Source organism: Terrapene carolina, unplaced genomic scaffold (genome assembly GCF_002925995.2).
Source record: "Terrapene carolina triunguis isolate 2854851 unplaced genomic scaffold, T_m_triunguis-2.0 Scaffold131, whole genome shotgun sequence".
In the NCBI taxonomy this organism is placed as follows: Eukaryota; Metazoa; Chordata; order Testudines; family Emydidae; genus Terrapene; species Terrapene triunguis.
Window position 1 is genome coordinate 38,703,700 of NW_020664482.1, and position 20,748 is coordinate 38,724,447.

General features: G+C 47.9%; 1 protein-coding gene across 1 annotated transcript; it reads left to right on the forward strand.

The window, feature by feature from the left end:
- The first annotated feature begins 687 nt into the window (after positions 1 to 687).
- LOC112105221 (mitochondrial fission factor homolog A-like) lies at positions 688 to 20,043 on the forward strand. The gene is given in 8 exon segments (XM_024197926.3): positions 688 to 733; positions 736 to 765; positions 9,194 to 9,421; positions 11,141 to 11,307; positions 13,322 to 13,407; positions 16,065 to 16,211; positions 19,136 to 19,214; positions 19,882 to 20,043. Coding segments are annotated over 8 exon segments (915 nt in total). The 3' UTR covers positions 20,014 to 20,043.
- The last annotated feature ends 705 nt before the right edge of the window (positions 20,044 to 20,748 follow it).

Sequence of the window (20,748 nt, forward strand, 5' to 3'; positions counted from 1 at the left end):
ACTTCAGATGGGGAAAACACAGTAGGAGCAGAGGAATTGTTCACAGTAATACTTAGATCGGAAGCTCTCTATTCTGTTTGTACAGTATCCAGCACAATGGAGTCCTAGTCCAGGACTGGAGCTTTTAAGCACTATGGCAATACAACTAATAATTCCCTTACAAAGAACTGAAAGCGATCTCCTGGGAATGACAGAAGAGCATTGTTTTAGGGCCCTTATGGGAGGGAGAACAGTCTAGTGGTTAAAGCATGAGGATTTTACTTCTATTCCTGGCTCTGCCTTGGTGAAATGATCTTAGACCAGTCACGTCACCAAGTCTGCCAGATGGTAGCTACTTACCTCTCCCTGACAGGGTGAAGTCATTAGTGTTTGTAAAATGCTTGGAGATCCTCAGAAGCAAAGTCGTGTAGAAAAGCAGTGTCACACGGCCATGAAGAGTTAGCTCTTTGCCGTGTCAGGGACTAGTGCTGTATGAAACTCTCCAGACAGGAGGCTGGAGGAAAAATGCTGAACATATTGTGTGCGCAACAAGGTAAGTGGATTTCTAACTCCCACAGACAAGAAGACAGGTGCTAATTAGCCACCTGCCATGTCTCATTAACCGGTGCTTCTGTCTCTTTAAAAGAATGAAGGATAGCTGAATCATTCAGCCAATCCCACAGCTTTACTGGAGTCTATACTGCCAAAATGGGAGGGATCAGGAATTCTGGGGTTGACATCACCATCCAGCTGATTGCAAGGGGCCGGAAGAAAAGTTGTTTACAGGTTAGTAAGTTTCATTAACAAACTGGAAATAACACAAAAATACCATGAAACTAGTGAGCTGAAAGGGGGACAAAGCTGGCTAGAGCAAAGGGGGATGGTGGGTTTGTGGCTTTAGAGAGGGTGCACAATGTCGGAAAGTTTTAGTTTCCTTTCTAGAGCAATTCACTCTGGGCTAACTATGTGAACGATTCCAGCTTTTCCCTCTTCCCAGCCGCGGCCTGACAAAGACATCAGGCTCCTGGCTTAGCTTGCTTGACTTTACGCCAGGCAGGTATGTATGTCTGTGACTTGCAGGGAGAAGTGTGTTTACAGGGCTGCCCTATGTTCCAGGGACAGGATCAGGACGGACGAGGGGGAATGGAGCAGGGGCGATTGTCTGCTACCTAAGGTGAGCTGAAAACAAATCTCTCTCCTGACTGGAGTTCTGCCTCTTGGTTTCAGCACAAGCCTGGTGCAGTTTACCTTGGGCTGTTTCCCTACCAGCTGGGGCTGTATTGTTTTCTGTAGGGAAAATTAAACACATACTCTTCAAACAGGGCAAAGCCAGCTCTCCTGTTCCTCATGGCTGGAGCTTAGCTCTTGCTGTTTGTGATATTACAAGGTCCCCTCTTGTCCCCTCATTCTCTACTCTGCTTCCCCTGCTATTGCTGTATGTGTTGATCACCTCCTTGCACAGAGAGACCACCTGCCTTTCCTTCCTTGGCCCGATGCCATGCTGCAAGCCAGGCTGCTCCCAGAAGCCTTTGGCACCAAGGGCAGAGCTTGATACCTTAAGCAGGACAATGCATTTGTTTCCAATAGCATCTCTGCTACTTGAGGTGTCCTGGAGTGCTTTCTGCAGGGACGGGTTACCTGTGGGAATGCAGTGACTGTGCAGGCAAACATAGCAGTCACTGGATCAAATTCCAGTCTGGTGTAGGCAGATGTCAGAAGAGTTACTTCTACCCCCGCGGGCTCAGAATGTGGCCTGTTAAGCAATCAATAATAGCTCCTACCCAACTGCCACAGTTCATGGGGGTTTAATGAGACTGAGCACAAAACCCTGGTCATTCTTTACTCTGTGTCACGCACATGACATCTTCCTAGTACAGGGAGCCCGAAGTGAGCTTGATTTAACATCTGATCCAAAGAATGGATTCGTTAGCAATGCACTGTCCCCTTGCCAGTGCCTAGAAAGGTTAGTGTTTGGGTCAAAGCTTGGTGTCGGAATCTGAAATACCCCTCAGTGCCTCCTGTCCTCCAGCTCTGCCAATGCACCTCTAGCCTAAATCTGAGGTCAGTGCCTCCTGCCGTCCCCCTGCTAGGCACTCTCAGCTCCATTCATGCACCTTAGCCCTCCCTGCCATGCCAGTCCTGCCCACCCACTCGCTCTGCCTATCCATCTCAGTCCCAAACCTCCAGCACCTCTCGTTCATCCCTGGGCTCTCCACACAGCTCTGCTAGTGCCCCTTTGCCCTTGCCCTGCAGCATCCTGCATTCCAGCAATGGATGTTGCCTCAGTGTTCTGGTCCTTTCTTTACAGTAAGATTGATGCCCATCTGCTAAGGACAAAGTTGAGGCCAACGAAGTCACTTCCATGTGTGATTTGAACAGGATTAGACCTTATGTCTTCAGAGGAGAAGGGCAGATATTCCACAGGGTCTTTAACGCACAGCCCATTTAAACCCCCATCCAGCACTTGTGGGGTCACATTACCTGGCGAAGTTTTTCATGCAATAGGGGCAGGTGGTTCTCTCCAGACAAAGGGCTCCTGAGTGCCCCCCTCAGGAAGGGTTGTCTGAGTCAGAAACTCTCTCTGACTTTTGATGCTTAAAATGTAGAGAATCCGCCCGAAAGCCACTCCTGTTCTGCTGATGTGATGGGATTGCTCTGTGGCTGCAAGAAAAGCCCTGAAGAAAGTTTTTAAAGCAGGAAATCCATCTGCTTGAGTGCTTCATTCTCATGTATTCTGACAGCTAAATTTTGAGTCTTAATAGTTTGACTCTCCTTGGGGCCTACGTCCTCATTCCCCTCTGGTCCCTGAGCTCTTTGAAAGCTGTGATATTTCCATTGGTGATTAGAAAATGAACAGATCTTCCACTGTGCATGAATCCAGCATGGCTTTATTTTAATGTCGGTTTTCTAACTACCCACATTGCTTTATAACACAGCGAAAACCTGAAGGAAAATACCATAGATGGCATACACTACAGTTGTGATCAGTGAGCTAGGGGTCTAGAGAAAGGGTCTCTCTGTGACTCTGGCATTTACTTAGTCTCTTGGTCTACAAGGGCCTAAATCTATTGATCTCCAAGGCTCGCTGCAAGAGACCTCTATTTTTTTTCAGGATTTTGGGGGCTGGGATAGATGAGAGGACAGAGCTAGCTTAAGGATGTGCTCTGCAGGCCATTAGGGGATAGCAGTGTGGGGTATGTGCTGTTATAGCTTGTAACAGATTTTTAGAAGTGCCTGTCACTGCTTTAGCAGCTGCATTCAGGCCCCGATTCAACACAGCAGATAAAAACTGGTCTAGTGGATTGGGACTCAGAAGATGTGGCTTCTATTCCTGTCTCTGCCACTGGTTTGCTGGATTATCCTGGGCATGTCACTTCCCCTCACCATGCCTCAGTTTCTCCCCCCCACACCTTGCGTAATATCTTTATATTGTAAGGTCTTTGGTACAGTGACTCTCTCTTGGTCTTTGTTAGGCCAAAAAGGACCACTTATCATCCTCTATTCTGACCTCCTGCATAACAATCTATGAATGGACTTAATCATATGCATAAAGTTAAGCAGCAGCTGTATTGCTTTTCTGAAGTGCCCTGATGCCACTATGTAAATCCATGGTACGCCCACTCTGTGTGCAGATCTGGTCGTCCCGTCTCCAAAAAGATATTAGAATTGGAAAAGGTACAGAGAAGGTCAACAAAAATGATTAGGCTTATTAGGAACAGCTTCCACAGGGAGAGATTAAAAGGATTGGGACTTCTCAGCTTGGAAAAGAGATGACTGGGGGGTGGGGAGATATGATAGTCTATAAAAATGTGACCGGGGTGAAGAGAGTAAATAAGGAAGTGTTATTTACCCCTTCATGTAACACAAGAACCAGGGGTCACCCAATGACACTAATAGGCAGCAGGTTTAAAACAAACATAAGGAAGTATTTCTTCACCCAACACACAGCCAACCTGTGGAACTTGTTACCAGGGGATGCTGTGAAGGCCAAAAGTATAACTGGGTTTTAAAAAGAATTGGGTCAGTTCATGGAGGATAGGGCCATCAATGACTATTAGCCAAGATGGTCAGGGACGTCATCCCAGGCTCTGGGTGTCCCTAGCCTCTGACTACCAGAAGCTGGGACTGGATGACAGGGGATGGATCACTCTGGGCCACCTGGCATTGGCCGCTGTCGGAAGACAGGATACTGGGCTAGATGGATCATTGGTCTGACCCATATGGCCATTCTTATGTTCCCTTGTTCTTATAATGGGGCTCCAAGGAACAGCTCAGTGGAGGATGCCATTGTATTGATGCTTGTCAGCAGAAGCCTCCGCTTTGACACTATGGAACAGACCTGAGGGGACGCAGCTCCCTTGAGCATCCACTTGAAAGCAGGAGATTGTCCCAGTTGATGTCAGATAAGTTTCTATTTTTTTAAGTAAAGATTTGACTTGATTTAATGAAGAAAGAACAGACTGACTGAGGCAGGTGGTAAAGGGAGACTGCTGAACATGATGGAAAGAGGGCTTGCTTCACAGTCACCTGGTCCTTCCACCTCACCCGCTCCTCTTTCTGTCACCTGCTGTGCTTTCTCATAAGCCTGGTTGTGAGCTCTGGGGCAGGGATTGCTTGTTATACTATTTGTACAGCACCTAGCGTAAAGGGTCCCTGATTCTTGATTGGGGGGGGGGGGGCTCCAGTTGCAACCATAGTGCAAATAATAAAAACTTGCCCTCTGATAGCTTTGAAAGTCTCCTGCAGTAGATTCTTTGGGCCAGATCTCTGGGCCTGGTCGAGCTGTGCTCAGTGTAGAACCTTGAGTGAGGGTCAGGGTGGGGAGTGGCTCTAAAGTCCCTGTTGGCTCTGTTGATCCTCAGCCCACCTGGGGGATGAATCAGCTGCCGGTATGACTTTGAGAAGCATGAGGGCTGCTCTGCATGAAGCCATTTAGTCTCCTCCGCCAGCTGAGGATGGCTGCAGCGCATCGTACTCTGGCTTCACACTATCCCAGCCCACCCAGGGTGCACCCTAGGTTTGCAAAGGAATGGGGTGCATAGAACTGGCTACCAGGGCTTTACAGCACCCTGGGATTCCCCCGAGATTGGGGCAATCCCCAACAACCCTGTGCTCTTTGGACCATCCGAGTGGCACAAAGGCACTGGGTGTATGGGCCAGGATCTGGCCCTTTTACCCTATGCAGCAGCAGGCTGTCGAGAGCAACTGCCTGGCTGATTATATTTTCCAGTTAGATTTAATGACCCACTAGACACCTTTTTAAAGCAGAGCCCTTTTACTCAGCCAGAGGGGACCATGCTTCCCTCCTGTCTGAGGCCAGCCTTGGGCCCACCAAACCCCCAGGAACATCTGCTGAGCCAAGCCTCTGGCCTCTCTGATTGTGCTGCCTTCATGTTAGTTTTGGGGGCTGTCTGTCCAGACTGTGAGGGCGAAGGGATTGGTGGGGACTGTCTGTAGGAAGCAGGGATTTCACAAGGAGAAGCTGCCATCTCTGCAGGGTGGCGCAGTGCCATCCATTGCCCTGACACCTCTGCCGGTGTCAGGGGAGGAGCTTGTGGGGTCGGAGATGCACACAGAGCCGAATGCTTCGGCACCGTGGTGGATTCAGAAGGCAAGCGGGTGGGTGACTGGGCAGAAAATCAAGGTAGTTCTACTAAAAATAGACCTGGGGCGTAACAAGGTTGGGCCCCAGTGCACTCACTTGTGTTCCCAACGCTTCCTCCTCTCCCTTTTGGTGCCTCAGCTCCTCTTGCCATCCTTTGAGTGGTCATTCTCCTCTCTGAGGTTCTGAGCCGCATGGTGCCCCTGCTTGGCTCCCTGGGGAACCGCAGCCTTTGTTATGGAAATCCCTGATCTAGCAGGAGACAGGGTGTGTGGCGGGGGTGCATGGTTGGAGGTGTGAAGTGGGAGGTAGCCGGGATGGCTGAGAAGAGGGATCGGTCTGAGATGTGACTCTGATTGGATTCTCCATCTCTTCTGTCTCCTCTTTCCCTCCTTCCCTCTATGGAAATAGCCTCCGTGCTGGCCTGCTTCTCAGTTTTTCCCTCTCCTTGCTGCTGCCGCACCTATAAAGAGAACAAACTGGAGGAGGCTTTTGGGACAAGCCGTGCTGCATGTTTTCTTCCCTGCTAAAATCCTCCTTGGCCATCAACGCCTTCTCTGACACCTGGCTCTTATACAGTGCTTTACATCCAAAGAGCTTTACAAAGGGGGAGGAGGGGCAGTGTCCTCATCCCCATATTACAGAGGGGAAACTGAGGCACAGAGAGGGGGCGTGACTTGCTGAAGGCCTCTTAGGCAGCTGGGAATAGATCCCAGTTCTCCTGAGTCCCAACCCAGTGCTCTATCCGCTTAGCTATGCTGCATCCCCTGTGGCAGTGTGAGCTGGGGAGCACAAATCAGCTTTGTGCTTCCCCTCCACTCCCACCACGGCGTGGAGGGGAAGCACCACAAACATGAATGAATTTGGCATTCTCTCCCTAGTGCAAACTGGGGAATGGAGGTGTGGGGAGGCTGTGACTTATCCAAGGTCACTCAGTGAGTCAGCGGCAGAGCTGGGACTGGTACGCGGTTGCTTTTCTCCCCAGCATTTAGTCTCACCGTCTTGCAGCCCCATGGAGAGCACCTCTCTCTACCTGACTTACTGCTGCGCCCAGCCAGTGTGGCTTTGTTCTGCGAGGTTTCTAGCTTCAAAAGAGCAGCTGCTGGGGGGCTGTGGCTAGACCCGGTGCCCATCTGATGATATTCATTTTCTCTAGGGAAAAGGAATTGCGCTGTTTAAAATAAATCCACAGTAAAACTCTCTTGGCTGGAGAAATAAGCTCCTTGAATCCTTCCTGGGTTGGTCTCCAAACTCTCCATTACCAGAACTGCTCCCCTCCTGCCTTTCATATTTTTTTTGTTACCCTTGGGCCCATAGATTTCCCTCCCCTCCCCCATTGTTGTTCATTAAGCATATTTGTCACAGACATGCCTAGGGACTACCCAGGTTCATCACCCCATCGTGCAAGGCACTGTACAGACACGCTAGTAAAGCTCCATGTACATTTACAATGTTCCAACCACCCAAGCCAGACCCTGCATGCACCTCCTGGATCCCTGGGGTTTTCCCCACTTACCCCAGCACTTGCCCCTTCCCCACGTCTAGACCAGATCCTCTTGTCACGTTGGGTGCTGCTCTTCAACCAGCGGCTGGCTGCAGAGTGGTGCGAAGTCCCTGTCACATTGTGTTCAGTGGCAGAGGCCTGTGGGCCAGCCTGCCATGGAGACTTTGTGAAGGGACAGAACTATCCTAACAGGATAACCATGTGGCGTAACACCGGTCTGGACGTTGCTTGAGTTCTGTTGACTAGTAGCTGCTCTCCTGTGCTTTCTAGGCACACTGGGTGCCTACTGAGTGAGAGATTGAAAACCAGTAGGGCCACCTGTGTCAAAGCCCTGGGTGTAGTTCCTGGCTACTTTTGGGATCATCTCCTTGACATTTGTCCTAACAAGCATCTTGGCTCAGACGCAACCCATCTGTTAAGAAGTTCACTGTTACACACCTTCGATCTCCATAGGGGATTGTGCTTTTGTCTGGGTGCCTTGGAACACGTGAAATTTACATTCCCACCCACCAAAGCCTTCCCTCTAGCTCAGGGGTTCTCAAACTTCATTGCACCGCAACCCCCTTCCAACGACAAAAATTACTACATGACCCCAGGAGGTGGGGACCGAAGCCAGAGCCCTGCTGCCCTGGGCAGGGGGGCCAAAGCTGAAGCCTAAGGGCTTCAACCCCAGGCAGGGGGCCTGTAACCTGAGCTCAGGCTTTGGTCCCGGCGGTGGGGCTTGGGCTTTGGCCCCGGGCCCCAGGGAGTCTAACACCAGCCCTGGCAACCCCATTAAAACAGGGTCATGATCGACTTTGGAGTCCTGACCTACAGTTTGAGAAATGCTGCCTTGCTCATCTCTCGTAGCTTTTTAAACAGTAAAACTGCTACACCTATGTTTGCTGTGTACTGTATCTTTAAGTTTTGAAAAGCGCCTCCTCTTGATTTAGGAGGAGAGGCTGAGGGAACTTGGCTTGTTTAGTCTGCAGAAGAGAAGAGTGAGGGGGGATTTAATAGCAGCCTTCAACTACCTGAAGGGGGGGTTCCAAAGAGGATGGAGCTCGGCTGTTCTCAGTGGTGGCAGATGACAGAACAAGGAGTAATGGTCTCAAGTTGCAGTGGGGGAGGTCTAGGCTGGATATTGGGGAAATGCTATTTCACTAGGAGGGTGGTGAAGCCCTGGAATGGGTTACCTAGGGGAGGTGGTGGAATCTCCATCCTTGGAGGTTTTCAAGGCCTGGCTTGACCAAGCCCTGGCTGGGATGGTTTAGTTGGGGTTGGTCCTGCTTGGAGCAGGGGTTGGACTAGATGACCTCCTGACGTCTCTTCCAACCCTAATCTTCTATGTTTCTAAGAGACTGTGACTGTTTTCTTCTTAAAGGCACACAAAGGCTTGTTTTCTGAGCAGCTCTATTGCAGAAAATTGCTCTGAAAATGGCAGCGGGGAATTCATTTTTGTTGAAATTTCCCAGGGGAAATTTCCAGCTTTTTCCCTGAAAGAAAATTAATGGCTTTTGACAAAAACTTGAAATTTTCAGTGTGGACAGAACACTCTTCATGAAAAATTTATGAATTGAATTGAAAACCCAGTTTTCCCTCAGACAGTTCTGGTGGAAAAATTTTGCCTGGCTGTACCATGTATACTGTGCTCTTTCCTATGGACACTTTACTTCTTTTTTGCTCATTTCCTTATTGCTGAATGTAGATGTGAGAGAGAACATGCTTTTCCCCTCCTACAGGAATTTTCCATTTTTAATCACTATCAGAATCTTTTTGTCTCCTCCCACCAGCTAATTCTTAAGGTGTGCCGTTGCTTGGCTTTTAAAACATAGCATCCATTTTTTTTTATATTGATTACCTCTGCCATTAGCCTGCTGGGTGACCTTGGGCAACTCACTGCATTGCTCTGTGCCTCAGTTTACCCAGTATCATCCCCATTTCACAGATGGGCGCCCTTGTAAAATGCTTTGAGGTCTGCCAATAAAACTCACTGTATGAGAGTTAGGGATTATTCTTACATTTGCATCTTAAATTGTGCCCACCATTGCAGGATGTGAGAGTGTGTTTGGTGTTGATAGCTTTCTTTCAGTGCCGTGCTGGCTTTTTTTTTTTATTGTGACCTCCAGGCTGCCAAAGTGAGGCTGGGAATGAAATGACAATGTGGCCATTTCGGGGCCTGGAGGTGAACCGAGCCCCATGTGACCTGAGCTTCATGGAGGCCATCAATCAGCGCATGCAGGTGCCCAACAGGCTGAAGATGGCGGATGAGTCCAACCCACTGGATGAGGAGAGAAAAGCTGAGGAGCTTCGCCCTTCCTTCCGGATGCACATCCCTGATAGGCTGTCGCTGGCAGGTGATGGAATGGGCCGGCTTTGATTGGACATGGACTAGCACAGAGCATAGTATGCAATGGACTCTGTGTAGCATCCCCCATTGGCTGATCCTGACACGCTTTGCCCTGAGTGGGGACAGAGGGTTTGTTTCTGAGAATTGCATCGGCTGCTGCTGTGTGAGGCAAAAGATCTCCGTGTCTTCCTGTAGCATGAGGGAGGTGTGAGGAGGAGTGTTAGAATGATGGGGAAAGCGAGTGGGAAGTGATGTTCATCACACACTAGTAAAGGTGCCAAAGGGCCCAATGGCAGGGGGGAAATGGAAAGTGTAACCTCTCATCTCTCTGGAGCCCAAGTGTGGAGAGAAGATGCAGCGTGAAGAGGCAGGAGAAGGTAGCTGTGCACTATGGAGGTTTAGCTGGAGCAGCATGAGTCCATGGAGAACTTTGAAAGCCATGTGGGAAATTGTGGATTAGGTCTGGAAGCTAGAGACGGTGATCGAGGCAGGACTAATGTAGCTTTCTAGGGCAACAGAGTAGTCCTGCTGCTGCATTCTGGGCCCTAGACAGCAAGGACCCAAGAGAGACTGACTCAGCCTAAGAGGAAGTGCAGGAGACCTGAATGAGGGTTAAAGCAGGCTCAGGGTGAGGCTGGGTTCTGGCAGTGCCTGTGGAGGTGGTGACAGGCAGGTTTGTGGATGTGGGAGCAAAAACGTTTGGGATCCAGAATTGCTCTGAGTGTGCAGCCTCGGGGGCAGAGGGCTTGAAGTAGTTAGTGAGCGTGCATGCACTCATCAGAGACGGCTAGGGTGGTGGAGGGAAAGTTCTAAGATCCTCTTGGTGCCACTCAAGCTGGCTAATATCCTTGAGTCCCTGCTTGGCGGAGGCGGAGCTACGACCCGCATTATCCATATCTTCTCCCTCTCCACCTCTTAGTAGAGTCTCCTCCTTGGGATGCCAGGTAAACAAGGACCCAGGGCCCCTACTCTTTGAACACTAACTCCCGAACCGCAGTGTACTAGCAGCTTTGGAGCTGTATAGTAAGTGACTTTCCTTCTCTGTGCCTTGAGAGGAAGGCTGGCTTATCCTCTGCACAGCTGGTGGTGTGTGTCCGAGGAATGCTTGTTTTAGACACTTGGAGCTAAAACTCTGATTATTTCTCTGGGGGCTGGCTTTTGGGGAGATTGGCTATGAGTCAGCATGTTCAAACTGCTGCCATCAGTGCCCAAGAGCCTCTAAGACCCATGAAAACAAGTAGGGGCATGGTTAGACTTTGCCTGAAGCAGTGAATGTCTTAGTCAGAGGAGTTTTGTCACTGCTCTCCATTCAGATTCCGGGCCATGTGGGTGTAAGAATTCCGGCATGGGATTTCCATGTGCTTGTGGGTGAGTAGTGCCTGTTAATGACACCTGCCCCTCTTTCAGCTAAGCAGAGAGTGCTCCAGTGATTACTGGAGGGAGGTGGGGAGGAAATCCTGAAATGGATTTCTATGGGACAACCTGGAACAGGCACTGGATAAAGACTGCAGACAATGACTGTCAAAGCTGCAGGGGGGTGCGGTGGTGGTTTTTGTTGTGTTGGTGTACTCTATTGGTAGCCATAGAAACAGAGTTGCTTCTCCCAGGGATTTGGACATCACTCCCCCTCTTCTTCTCCCCCCCCCGCCCCAAGTCTGAACACGATGCTGTTATGTTCTGGGGCGTATGCAAATGTTTCTAACTGCCCTCTCTTTCTTCTCTGTAGAGATGATGGATGATAATCGAAGGCCTCTCCTGTTGGACCAGCTAAGGCAGCACCCCTCTATTGTTGTGCATACGCTTCAGGACCCCTCTACCCAGCCCGCAGGATTTGGGGAGCTCCTGTTTCTGGACACCACGGCCCAATCAGGCACCCAGAAACGCAAGCGATCGGTACTGTATCTAGAACAGATGTGGGCACCCATAACAAGGCAGTCTCCAAGAGAAAAATTCCTGGGATAGTGAAATGTCCCCAGTGTCCTCTTCCTTCTGCGTCCCATAGCTCACCTGCTAGTGCCCCGTACCTGTGATGAAGTCCTGATTTAAGTGACAAGACCGACAACGTGTAAAAGGAGAGCTCCCACCTCTGCAGAATAGATTGATAGGGTGACTTATGTTGTAGTTGACTCCTATGAACTCTGGCTCTGTCCAGAGCAAGAGATCGTTGGAGGGGTTCTCTCTGAATTCATTTTGTCCCACCACTAATGTCCACTGCTGTTATCTCCTCTGGGCAGAATGCGTTCTGGTGCCACTTTGTTTCATGTGGTGTGTCCAGTGCTTAATTTGTAATGAAAGAGGTGTCGGGGCTCAAGCAATTTTTTTTTTTTTTTTTTTTTAAACCGTCATAACTGATGCAGCAAGCCTAGAGGTGCCGGGGCTACGAACTGCCAAGCCTAGTGGTGCTGGGTCTCAGCCCTGGCACAAATTAAGCACTGGGTGTGTCCCAAATATAGGCCAACTGGGCTGTGGGATCCCTTTTCAACCCTCCTACTGTGTCAAACAGGAAAAGAAGTTTAGTTTTGTCAGTACTTGGGATCAAAACATTATTTAAAAAAATCCAGTATCTGATAATCCAGAGACAAATCTTACTCTAATGCAAAACTAATCTAGAAGAAAGAAGCTGTCTCTGGTTCTCCAATGCTTACAGATAGAGACTTGCGTCTTTAGTCATCCAGACCATCCAACCAGGCCTTCTCTAAGGTGCCTTCACCCATTGGAGTGCTACAGGAGTGCTAGGATTTGTAGAGCTTAATTTCTTTCTCTTCAGAGCTCGCTCATTGATCTAAATGCCAGTTCCAACTTTTCTGGCTCCAGTCAGGCCCTGGCTGTGAACTGAAACCAAGGGAAATGCTTTCACAACTGGCTGTGAAAGGAAGCTATCAAATTTCATGCAGCTCTACTGTGGGTGATAAGGGAATGCTGCTACTGGGAAGGGACGACATTGTGTGGGATGGTCACGTATGCACTTCAGGCCCAAGGTCAAGGTTGTTTTATACAACCTGATGGTAGCGGGAATATTTCCAAGAAAGGTTGGATCACTGGGCCTTCTTCTCCTATGGAATGGCAAAACTCCATCTGTTTCTCCCCCCCTCCCAATGGTATATTTTAAGCCGCCTCCATATGCTGTGGCAGGAGGCTAGTCTGTGATCAAACCAAGGCATAAACAGGTCAGTCTAGCCTTGCTGTCTGAGCCAAATGAAATGCAAGAGAATAAACAAACTTCAAACGAGGTCGTATACAAATTCTTTCAGCTTCAATAAGGGGTTTCATTTGAATATGATGTTTGCATCGAGACGGAGTCCTTATTCTGTATTCTCGTGGAGCAAGGCTGATCATGGGCAAGGCTGGTGTGGAGATGCGTTCTGGCATATGCTGTTCCGGGATCTAAACAAAATATGTCACATTAATACCTTTATGGCCTGAATGACTGTATAATTATGACATAATGTATTCTGTGTTGCACTGGATAAGAAGCGGGCTAAGATAACTACTGTGTAGGCTGGGAGGCTGTTGCATAAATAGGTTATTATTATGCTACCCCAGTGGCAGAGTATGAATTTGAAATTGTTGCCATGGTCCTTACTCAAGGCAAAACTCCCATTGATGCCAGTGGGTTTTTACTGGAGTAAAGACCATGGGATCAGGCCCATATAGTTGTGAAAGCACATTCGTTTACCATATTAAAACTCACTTAGCTACTGTGAAACTGCAGTGCCATGGTGGGGCTGCAATAGAGCTGTAGCAATTCTATTGAATTACTGGGATTGTTGCCCTCTGCTGCCTCCTGCCCCTGGCTGACGATGGCAGAGCATAGGGGATGCAGTGGGATCATTGAAGAGTTGAACGAGGAGAATAACTCGCAGAGTGTCAGTACTAATCCTCTTGTTTTGTGTATGCATTCTAACAGACCCACCATGGCAGACTGCGGAAGGAGAGAACTCCGAGCGAGACCCCCGAGATCGCCTTGCGTAGCATGAGCCGGAAGCCTGACCGGTGAGAACTGCCAGGGGCTAATTCACACGCTGAGCATTCAGCCTCTACTGTGTTCAGATGGTCCATCAGCCCGGCAGCACTCACACACTATGGGAGGCATGATCCCCATCAATCTAAGGGTATTGACAGGCAGTGGCATGGAAGGAAGGGACCAAGCCCATGTTGGCAAGTTCTAGTGAAATGCTCTTATTAAATGATGTCCCAGCATCAGATGATCCATCCTCTCATGTGTGATCCTCCGTATGAGGTGCTCTCGGCTCACTGAGGGCTCAAGGCCTTGTCAGCACTTGGCCTGACTATCATGCTGAAAGATGTGGCTGGTGCCTGGTCAGCCTTAACCAGCTCAGGCTGGACAGGCAGTGTTTCTCATAGCCATGCTGATCTCCCTCATTGATCTTTAACAACGCGCTGGCCTTCTCTCACACCGTCCATCTGAGAAGGCTGGAACCCTTCACCAGCAATATGTTAAGACTCTGAACACCTTCCTGAGCTAGGTGTCATCTCTGTTTTACTGAGCGGTTGCCCCAGTGTTACACTAGCACATCCGTATTAGAGCCAAGGATAGAACTCAGGCCCACTGACCCCTGGAACCACAATCATCCTTCCCCTTTTGCTAATGCTATGAAGGCTGACTTTCTGTGACATCATTCACAGAAGCTAATAGTCAGATACCACCGTGGTGAGTGTGGTATACACAGATGGGTCACCAATCTATAGTCTCTGAGCTGGTGATCCTGGTTGAGTATAACTATCATAGAATGATAGCAACAAAGAGCTTGAAAGATAATTTAATCCATCCCCCCCGCTCCAAGACCAGACCAAGTATATCTAGACCTAGACCATCTCTGACAGGTTTGTCTAACCTGTTCTTACAAACCTCCAATGATGGGGGTTCCATAGCCTCCCTTGGTTACCTATTTCAGTACTCAACTATCCTTAGACTTAGAAAGTTTTTTCCTAATATCTAATCTAAATCTCCCTTGCTGATTACTTCTTGTCCTATCTTCAGTGGACCATGGAGAACAATTGATCACTGTCCTCTTTAGGTATAAGAGGGGTAACCGTGTTAGTCTGGATCTGTAAAAAGCGACAGAGTCCTGTGGCACCTTATAGACTAACAGATGTATTGGAGCATAAGCTTTTGTGGGTGAATACCCACTTCGTCAGATGCATGTACACCCACGAAAGCTTATGCCTCAATATGTCTGTTAGTCTATAAGGTGCCACAGGACTCTTTGTCCTCTGTATAACAGCCCTTAACATATTTGAAGAGTGTTAGCAGGTCTCCCCTCAGCCTTCTAGTCTCAAAATTAAACATGCCCAGTTATTTTAACCTTTCCTCATTGGTCAGGTTTTCTAAACCTTTGATGATTATTATTTTGTTGTTGTTGCTCTCCTCTGGACTCTCTCTCCAGTTTGCCCATATCTTTCTGAAAACATGGTGCCTAAAACTGGCCACGATACTCCAGCTGAGGCCTCAGGGCCGAGTAGCATGGGATAATTGCTTTGCTGGTCTCACATAGGATACTTCTGTTAATACCCCCCAGCATCGTATTAGGCTTTTTTGCAGCTGCATCACATTCTTGGCTCATAGTGAATCACTGATTGAATACTGCCTCTAGATCCTTTTCAGCAGTAATACTGCCTAGCAAGTTATTCCCCATTTTGTTGGTGGGAAAGAAAAAATAAAATGCACAAGTGCAGTACTTTGCACTTGTCTCTATTGAATTTCATCTTGTTGAATTCAGACCAATTGTCCAATTTGTCCAGGGCATTTTGAATTCTAATCCTGTCCTCCAAAGTGCTTGCAATCCCTCACAGCATGGTGTTATCTGCAGATTTTTATAAGCATATTCTTCACTTCATTATCCAAGTAATTAATGAAATATTAAATAGTGCCAGACCCACAGACAGACCCCTGATGGACCCCACTAGATACACACTTCCAGTTTGACAGCAAACCATTGATAGCTACTCTTTGAGTATGGTCTTTCAACCAGTTGAGCATCCACTTTTATATTAGTTTCACCTAGACCACATCTTGCTAGTTTGCTTATGAGAAAGTCATGTGGGACTGTCAAAAGCCTTTGTAAAATCAAGATATATCACATCTACTGCTTCTCTCTTTCTCCTCCCCCTCTTCCTCCCCCGCCCCCGTCCACTAGGGCAGTAACCCCATCAAAGAAGGAAATTAGGTTGGTCTGGCATTTGTTCTTGACAAATCCATGTTCGTCATTACTTATTACCCTATTGTCTTCTAGGTGCTTACAAACTGATTGTTTAATAATTTGGTTCAGTATCTTTCCAAGTATCGAAGTTAGGCTGATTGGTCTATAATTTCCTGGGTCCGCTTTGTTCCCCGTTTAAAAAACAGATGAGTACTATGTTTGCCCTTCTCCAGCCCTCTGGGACCTCACCTATCTTCCATGAGTTCTTGAAGATAATTGCTAATGGGTCTGAGATTAAGTGTCCATTCCATGATGCCTGGGTGTAAGTGAGATGGTTCCCTTGCTAACTACGTTCCACTGTAATCCTTGGTGCCACCATAAGGATACTGAGAACAACCCAATCCTGGGTCCCCTGGCACACCGGTGTATAGGGAGGGGAAATGCAGCACAGAAGGGAATAACCAGAATGATTCTGTATATGCCCTGCAGGCCAGGCATAAGCCCACTACCCAGCCCCCCATTCCCCCAGGATGCCAGGATCTACTCCCCGCAGAACATTTTCCAGATGGTGTACTTCCTGGGTCACCTACTCTTCCACCGTGTTAACAAGTCTGCCCGAGACCGAGCCCAGCCCAGGTGACTCTGTCTGGCTTGCTTCAGGCCTGTATCCGCACAACTCTGTGTAGGCGCTGTCGCTTTCCTCAAAGACATAACATGGCATGAAGCGGGTGTGCACTTTTTAACCCATAGCGTGCAGCACAGCAGGAGAAGAACTGTTCAGAATATTCTCTTGGGGCCTTTCATGCTCTTTGCTGCTTTACACCCCAAATTGCTAGCCTATGATGTTGGGGTGAGGGGAAACTATGATGTGGGGGGGAGGGCTAGCTCAGTGGTTTGAGCATTGGCCTGCTAAACCCAGGGTTGTGAGTTCAATCCTTGAGGGGGCCACTTAGGGATCTGGGGCAAAAATCAGTACTTGGTCCTGCTAGTGAAGGCAGGGGGCTGGACTTGATGACCTTTCAAGGTCCCTTCCAGTTCTAGGAGATAGGATATCTCCATTAATTTATTTATAATTTATTTATTTAACTACCTGTGCAGTCAGCCTGGACCAGCCTTTGAGTGCGACGCCCCCCCCCATACATTAAAGACACTCTTAAATATATTTAACACCGTTATAAATGCAGGAGGCAAAGCGGGGTTTTGGGTGGAGGCTGACCGCTCACAACCCCCCATGTAATCACCTCGTGACCCCCTGAGGGGTCCTGACCCCCAGTTTGAGAACCCCTGGCCTGGACTATCTGAAACTCTCTGAGCCAGGCTTTTGGCCACCTGCCTCTGCTAACATCAATAATTCCCTTGACTGTCCCAAATTATCTAAGGTCTCCCGTGACATGCACGTGACTCCAGCTGTTACCTTAATGTTACACGAGTGCTAGGGTTCTGCATTTACGCTGCCTAATTGATTTTATCAAATGGGTTCGGCACGGGAAAGGGACTGAAAATCCATGGAATCTGCTGCCAAATAGCTCTGATCTTGAGCCTCTGACATGGGTTTCTGATCCAGCAGCTCTCTTCTCTGCAGAGTTTATAAGTTTTTTAGGCTCCCAACACCAGTGGCTATAACTCAGTCATCCTTCAATTCTCTTTCAGGATTCTGTTATGCTGAGCTATGCAGCCCCTGGAATTTGCACATCATCTGTGTTGTCAGCAGGCTAGGACCTCCGTAATCAAATGATTTTGAGGAAAGACGAGGGAAACAGAAGTTATATTGTGTAGACACAAAGTGACAGTCAAGCAGCTTTAAATGTGTGAATAACGTTCTTCAAACCTGGCTTGTTTTTGGAAGTCTGTTTTCTCTACAAAACCAGCCTAGTTTGAAACTGAGTTTTGGTTTTTTTTTTCCCTCTTTTTTTCTCTTATCCAAATGCACCATTTCTGATAGGTGAAAAGTTTATGTTCACACATAATAAAAAATTACAACTGATTTTGCTCCATTGTTCATAACCAGAAACAAACCTTTGTCATCTAGCAGCAGATTTACCATTCTTGAAAGTTGCGTCACTGGAAAAAGGGGGTTAGAATTAAAGGTAATTTTCAGTCTATACCATAATGGGCACTACCTGGACCTGGCATGATTTTTTTTTTTCCCAATGAAAAATTGTGGGTTGTTTCAGTTGTTAATATTTTATGTCTGGAGACATCAACACTGCTGCATCACAATTTTTTTTTTTTTTTTTTTTTTTTACTTATGTCGTATTATAGAGTTTTATATGAAGATCTAATATTGATCAGCATCCATTTCCTTAAACCTCTTCATACTGTCTTGGATTGTGGTGTTTTCCCCAGGACAAACTTTGCGAACTAATTCAAATCCACAGAGATATCCTGTCTGTTTTATATGCTATCAAACATAATCCACATTTTGGGCCAAAGCCCCTCAGACCAGGTAAATGGGAGCATTGAAGTCAGTGGAATGACATCCATTCATACCAGCTGAGAATCTGGTTTTACAATTACAATGAAATGTTTGGAGCACTGTGTTAGAAAAGTTGACTCTGAAAATGGCAGCTCCCTTTTACCCAGCCTGTCCCCTCTAGTCCTGTCCGCTGACTTTCCTGAGACAAAGCTGTTACTCCCAGTAGCCCTGCAGAATCAATGCAGCTATAGGAGAACGAGCTGGAGTTCTTTCTGTGTCTCACATTCATAGGATCATAGAATATCAGGGTTGGAAGGGACCTCAGGAGGTCATCTAGTCCAACCCCCTGCACAAATCAGGACCAATCCCCAACTAAATCTGCTACTACTGGTGATCCCCCAACTAAATCTTTGCTACTGGTGGTGTAAGAAGCAGACAGAACACGGATGGATTATTTTTTTTTTCAGGTCTCACGTAGAATTTCTTCTGAAGGCAATAAGGTCCTTTGCCTAGTGAAGTGACCCTGCTGGGGATCATGCAAAGTAACTAGAGAATGCTCCTTTTAACAGAGATCCATGGCTCATGCACTGGGGCAGATAGTCACCCTTTGATTTTTTTTTAATGGGAAAAAATAGCAGATTTATACATTATGGACCAGATCTTCTGATTTACACCAGCACAGATCCATAGAATTCAGTGGAGCTATGCCAGTTTATGCCAGCTGAGGCCTTGGCCCTGATTTGTGTGTTCATGGGCCATTTTAATCACTGTGTGTGTATAGCAAACTGCCAATTGGTAAATATCACATTCTCTACTCTCCATATGTCGAGCTTCTAACAATATAGACATGGCTGTATAACACTACCCATTGCAGCATGCGCTGTATATTTCACAATGATGGTAACTGAGAGCTGCATGTTGATAGGATTTAAGTGGCTGTGGTGTGGTTAAAAAGACATGCTACATCTTCACAATAACATCTGGTGTTTTTTCCTCTGTTTTTGATTTCCCCATTCAACAGGTGTGCTTTTTGCATGGGTAACCCTTCCCTCACCTCTTCCTGGCTGTGTACACGAGCTGATGTGATTGCATTCTCTTGATCTCTGTTTGCACATTTGCATCTCTCTGTTTTCCTTCTTCCTAGCTCCCAGGACACAGGGCCAGCCTCAGAAAGCTCCCTGGAGGAGATCAGCGTGACTGACATTATAGCCATGAGGAAACAGGTGAGAAAGAGAGGAGACATTTTGGAACTGGACTCTGTGAAAGCTGCCTAAGGGATAATGAGAGCAGGTACCACCAGTACCAGTAGTGGGCGCCTCCACAGCTTGCGCTCTTTTATCCCAGCCTCTCCTCTTATCAGAGGTACCCTCAAGGGCAGTGTATCTGCGGACTCCTCTTGCAACCAGTGCTCCTATTCTCAAAGCTGGCTGTAGGGATTAGGGTGACCAGACAGCAAGTGTGAAAAATTGGGACAGTGGGTGGGGGTAATAGAAGCCCATATAAGAAAAAGACCCAAAAATCAGGACTGTCTCTATAAAATCGGGACATCTGGTCACCCTAATAGGGATTTTACTGTCCTAAAGCAATTGGGAAAGTGCTTGACCCTGGCAGACTCCAGTCACTGACACTAAATGGCCCCTGATGCTCTGCTGGACCCTAACATTTTGCTTCCTGCTGTATTTGTGTGGTCCAGATGACAACCCTTTCCACACCAGGACAGTCTCTCCTGCTGGGAGAGGTAGATCTGGAGTAGCTGTGAGCTCCTACCCGTGCACTCTGTGCTGTTGGACCAACCCTACAGAGACACCTGCTGGTAGAGGCTAGGGGCAGCTTCCTTTATACCCTCATTTGCTGCATAACTTGTTACTGACCTGGCTGCTTTTTCTGCAGTTGAACAAGATCTCGGGGAGGCTGCGGACTCTGGAGGAGCAATGTACTGGCTGGCGTCAGAAGGAGCTTCTGGTCTACTCTGTGCTAGTCTCGGCATGTCTCATCAACACCTGGCTTTGGCTAAGGAGATAAAGAGCCCTACCCATCCCAGGAGAGACTGTGTGTGTGTGTGTGTGTGTGTGTGATGGGGGAATCCTCACTAGAGCACTTATGAACAGTAAACTCAGTGTGCTTCTTAAAGTGACTGGCCCTCTTCTCCTAGTGTAGATTCCCTGCAGATCTGAGACCTTTGGCCCCTGTTGGACTGAAGATGAACAGACGGGGATGTACTTGCAATGCCTGAGGAAATGGGGTGGGGGGAGGAGTGAGAACTGCAGGGCTGGGTTCTCTTGCCTGTGCAGCCAGTGACTATGAGGAGATGTTTGGGAGGGGTGGAGAAGGCTTGCTTATAAACAATGAATTTCGGTCTGTGTCCTGCAGCCATGTTGCTTTGGGCTGTGGCTTTATCAGATTGCTACTGCTCTATAAATATTAACTATGGTGGTGTAAGCTGGGTTGGGTCAGTACCTGGATGGGAAGCCTCCAGAGATATCCCAGGCACTGCGAGAAGTAGCCTTGGTCGTTCAGTAGGTGGTCCTCTATTTCCTTGTGATCTGCACTGAACTGGCACCCCAGCCCACTGTTAGGGGATGCTAGGCTGCTATTGGTGCCATCTTTCAGAGGAGAGACAAAACTGACATTCTGGGCACCTGTGGCCATCAGAAATTCCACTGCATTTTGGACATAGTCAGCCCTGGTCTTCTGGCCAAATTCCAGCCAGATAACTAAACTTTGACTCCTTAAGATTCCCCTGCAGTTTTATTTAGG